This window comes from Mastomys coucha, unplaced genomic scaffold, assembly GCF_008632895.1.
Source record: "Mastomys coucha isolate ucsf_1 unplaced genomic scaffold, UCSF_Mcou_1 pScaffold13, whole genome shotgun sequence".
Classification (NCBI taxonomy): Eukaryota; Metazoa; Chordata; class Mammalia; order Rodentia; family Muridae; genus Mastomys; species Mastomys coucha.
The window spans coordinates 73,122,412-73,127,116 of NW_022196895.1; the positions used below are offsets into that span (position 1 = coordinate 73,122,412).

A 4,705-nucleotide genomic window follows, 5' to 3' on the forward strand; every position below is an offset into this window, starting at 1 on the left:
CCACCACCACCACCATCACTACCATCACCATCACCACCACCACCTCCACCACCACCATCATCAACACCACCACTACCACCACCACCACCATCACCACCATCACCATCATCACCACCACTTCCACCACCATCATCACTACTACCGCCATCACCATCATCACCACCACACCATCACCATCATCCCTACCTCCACCACCACCATCACCACCACCACCTCCACCACCACCATCACCACCATCACCATCATCACCACCACCTTCACCACCATCATCACTACCACACCATCACCATCATCCCTACCTCCACCACCACCATCACCACCATCACCTCCACCACCACCTCCACCACCATCATCACCTGAAATAGAATAAGTTTCAGGATGCTAACAGGGCTGATAGCAGGTGTAGACACCTCTGACATCTGTCCCATTTTAGATCATCTGGGAAGTATGCAGTCCAGCAAGATGGTGGACTTTAGAGAAGGCTGTTAGCTTAAGGGCTGGGAATCTTCAAGCTGCATCAATGGAGAAGCATTTCTGTCTGTGCTGGGCTGAAGTTGGAGTCCCACAGGAACTGGCCTTGAAGAATCTTGGCTGCCAATCCCAATTCTCTGTGCTAGCATTCGTACCTGGGAAAGCATGGGGTTTTTTTCTCTCTTGGCATGATGGGAAGCTGGCATCCACCCTCTGCAAATGGCGTCCACCATATGCCATAACCTGGCCCTTTATCTCAGTACCCTATAAGGTTGGATTGTCTCAGGGGCTTGCAGAAGCCAGTTTCTAACACTAACACAAGAACATCCTTTAGAAAATCAGCCAGGACTTCAGACCCATAAATTGTTTATGTTAAAAAATCTAACAAATATTTAAGAAATAGTTAATGTCCATCCTCTGCAAATTATTTCAAAGAAAATAAACACAGGCAATGCTTCTAGTTCTTTTAATGAATTTGATGAAAATATCATGTGGGCAAAATTAAGACAGAAATACATAGGTTTTATTCGTTTATGAAAGAAACCCCCCCCAAATATTTAGTGTAAAAGCAAATCATTTACATTAGAAATTAGTACATAAGAATGCCTCTAAAGAAAGAGCCTTGGGAAATACAGGTTTTATAAAGGCACCAGAATATACAAATGAGAAGAGCAGTGCCTACAGATGAGAAAAGACTGAAAGATGGCACCTCTCCTGGTTCTTCTTATAAAAGAGTAATGGCATTTCAGTCAAGTTCCTAAAAGCCAACAACCAAAGCTTAGGCTGCTATGAAAATATAGACCCATGAAAACAGTATGGACCTGGCTGGGGAGATGACTCAGTGGATAAAAACACTCACTGCCAAACAGGACAACTGAATTCTACCCCTGGGGCCCACATGGTAAAGAGACAAACCGACCTGACTTCTGAAAGTTGCCCTCTGACCTTCACATGTGTACCATAGTGAGGATACATGCAAAATTAATAGATATAATTTATAAAAATAGAAAATAGTGGGAAAGACTAGACTAGCAGAACATATTTGTCCTGTGAGAAATTACAATAGTGGAGATATTAAAAAAATTTAAACTATGTTTATTCCATTTGTTTAGTGTTTGTGTAAGAAATGCTTGTGATGTGGCATAGGCGTGGAGATGGGTGCACAACTTTTGTGAGTTGGCTTTTGCTTTCTGTTGTGTGGGTCCCAGGAATCGAATTCATGTTGTCCGGCTCAGTAGCAAATGGCTTTGTAAGTAGAGCCATTCACCAGCCCAATCACAGATCTTTAAAAACTAGGACAGTGTGGTGTGAGAAGAAGGGCAAATAAAAGTGTTCAGTGAATCAGAATAAAGAATGTAAAAATATGTGTAAAGATGGCATTATAAATGATAAACCAAAGGGCAAAGATAAGATGTTCAGTTACCAGTGTTTGAACAATTGTCTACATTCCGAGAAAAGGTGAAATTAGATTCTTATCTTTTTGACAATGCACAAAAATAACTTCCCCAATGGACTAAAGGCTTAAATGTGAAAAAATATCAGAATATTTGAAAGAAATTTTCAGGTAGTGTAAATTAACTTTAATCTAGAGATGAAATTTACCAAAAGCACACACAAACATTCATACAAGTACTCACATACACATATGTGTGCACACATATATGCATGTATATACATATTATGAAAGAAAATAAACAATAGAATAGTCTAAAAAAAGATTTAAAGATGGAAGAAGACCTGCCCTTTTCTAAGGGAAACCGAGAAGGAGTACAGGGGGAGGGGGAGGAGAGGGGGAGACGGAGGGGGAGGAGGAGAGGAGAGGGAGGGGGAGAGGGACTGGAAAGGAGGGAGGGAAAACCGGAATCTGAATATAACATATGAAAGAATAAATTAATAAAAAATGGAGCAGATGAATTAGAATAAAAATGGCTGATGCACATTGCCTGAACGATACAGAATTTATGTATATATGTCATATGGTCAATCGAAAATAAGGAAGGAAATACAGACTAAAACCACAACAAGATGCCATACTACACAGAATAAAACTTTAAAATACAGATGTTAATAGTGGTTATGGGTAGTAGGCATTCCCATATATTGCTGGTGGAAATTTACACGCATGTATGCATTCTGGAGAGCAGTGTTGCCTCACAAACTAAAGCTGATCATACACCATCCATGCACACGTGTGTGTAGCACAGTTTTTACCAGTGTGCAGAGGAAGGGCATAAAACTGTCCACTTTAGCGATATTTGTGGTCGTACGGTCAGAAATAGTTTGTACGCCAAGAGAAGAAAGCAGCGTGGCACCTTTTCTCAATTGGCTCTGGTAGGGCAGTGAAAGAGTAGACTGTCACCAGCATCCACAGGGCACTGTCAACAGACTGCTGGGACTGAGAGGATTGTCCTCAAAGGCCTGTGGCGATGACAGCAGAGGAGAAGTAGCAACCCCTGCCCTGCAGCGGTACCCCTGTCATGGCACTTGCTGTGCTCTGGGGAAACGCAGCAGACCTCACTCACAGACACCCCGAGACAGCCCAGTCGCTCTGTCAGCCCCACCGTGAAGACGAAGGACTTTGAGGCTGCAAGGCACTCACTATGTCATCATTTATGTAGAAATCAGAAACAGCCACAAGTGGCCTGTGTCTCTTAGAAATTCATTTATGGGGGCTGGAGAGATGGCTCAGTGGTTAAGAGCACTGACTGCTCTTCCAAAGGTCCTGAGTTCAAATCCCAGCAACCACATAGTCGCTCACAACCATCCGTAATGAGATCTGATGCCCTCTTCTGGTGTGTCTGAAGACAGCTACAGTATACTTACATATAATAAATAAATAAATAAATCTTTAAAAAAAAAAAAAGAAATGCATTTGTGTGCTGAGGATTCTGGGATGGTACAGCTGAGGTGAGGGGGTGAGTAGAAGGGAGAGATGAAATGGGAAGCCTGAGACATATCTTCTGGGTTTGTTTCCTTTTAAAAAAAAAAAAAAAGTGAAAGGTCTTGGGGCTGGAGAGATGGCTCAGGGCTCAAGAGCACTTGCTGCTCTTCCAGAGGACCAGGTTCTGTTCCTAACACCCAAACAGTTGTTTACAACCCTCTATGACTCCAGTTCCATAGGCCCCAGCACCCTCTTTGTCGCCCTTGGGCACCAGCCACACACAAAGTGAACTTAAAATACACACGCAGGCCAGACACACATAAAATAAAAACCAAACAAATCTTTTGTAAAAATGTGAAAGATCGCCGGGCACTGGTGGCGCGCACCTTTAACCCCAGCACTTGGGAGGCAGAGGCAGGTGGATTTCTGAGTTTGAGGCCAGCCTGGTCTACAGAGTGTGTTCTAGGACAGCCAGGGCTACACAGAGACACCCTGTCTCGAAAAACCAAAAACCAAACCAAACCAACCAACCAACCAAACAAACAAAAACCCGTGAAAGATGGGAAGCTAACTAGACAAAATATTAGCAACTGCTACACCCCTCACATCTGGGTGGGGGGTACCTGGATACTAGTAATTATTGTCTATATTTCTGGGTGTCGAAATGTAAATTTAGAGAACAGAAACCATGGGAAGAGTTGAGCGAAAAGTTGGCGCCTTGATGGGATGAGGAAGACTGATTTGTCCACCCATGGTCAGGGGAATGTGGCCGTGGAGAAAGGCAGGACAGAGAGACCAGTTAGAATGGGACTCTGAGCTCTGTGATCATTGCCCACACGACTCTGGATGAATGGTTTAGTTTCTAAGTCTCAGTTTCTCCATCTGCAGGACTAAGAAAATGGTGCATTCCTGTCGGATAGCAAGGAGTAAGAGAGAAAGATCCACACCAGGCACAGTGTCCACAGCTAGTTACAAGCATTGTGTCCAGGACAGGGCTGATCAAAGGGGACCAGGATCCTGGCAGCAGCCCCTGTACCCAATGTTAGGCTCCCTGTTCTTGTTCAGGACAAGCAATGGGCAAAAGCAAGATGGGACCTCGAGTCTCTGGATAGGCGTCCAGTTTGGTTCACAGGGGCAAAGACTGCAGAATAAGGCTGAAATGAGAAACCCACTTATGAGACTCAGGAACTAGCCATACAGGAGGCAAACTGAGCTTTCCCCAAGGCTGGAGGACTAAGGAGCTGTTAGATCCCAGCAGGGAGCTGCCCTTGACTTTGTAAGAGCTCTTTCAGTGGGTGGACCATTAAGGCTTCTGGTTCTTCTTTCTTCTCTCCTTTTTTTTTTTTTTTTTTT

The 4,705-nt window shown here is 43.8% G+C and overlaps 1 protein-coding gene across 1 annotated transcript in view; it reads left to right on the plus strand.

Moving 5' to 3' along the window:
- Loxhd1 (lipoxygenase homology domains 1) overlaps positions 1–4,705 on the plus strand; it is a 164,155-nt gene that overhangs the window by 42,212 nt on the left and 117,238 nt on the right. The window contains exon 6 of the mRNA XM_031366253.1: positions 1,680–1,720. Coding sequence (XP_031222113.1) covers positions 1,680–1,720 — 41 coding nt within the window. The remainder of the gene's footprint in view (positions 1–1,679; positions 1,721–4,705) is intronic.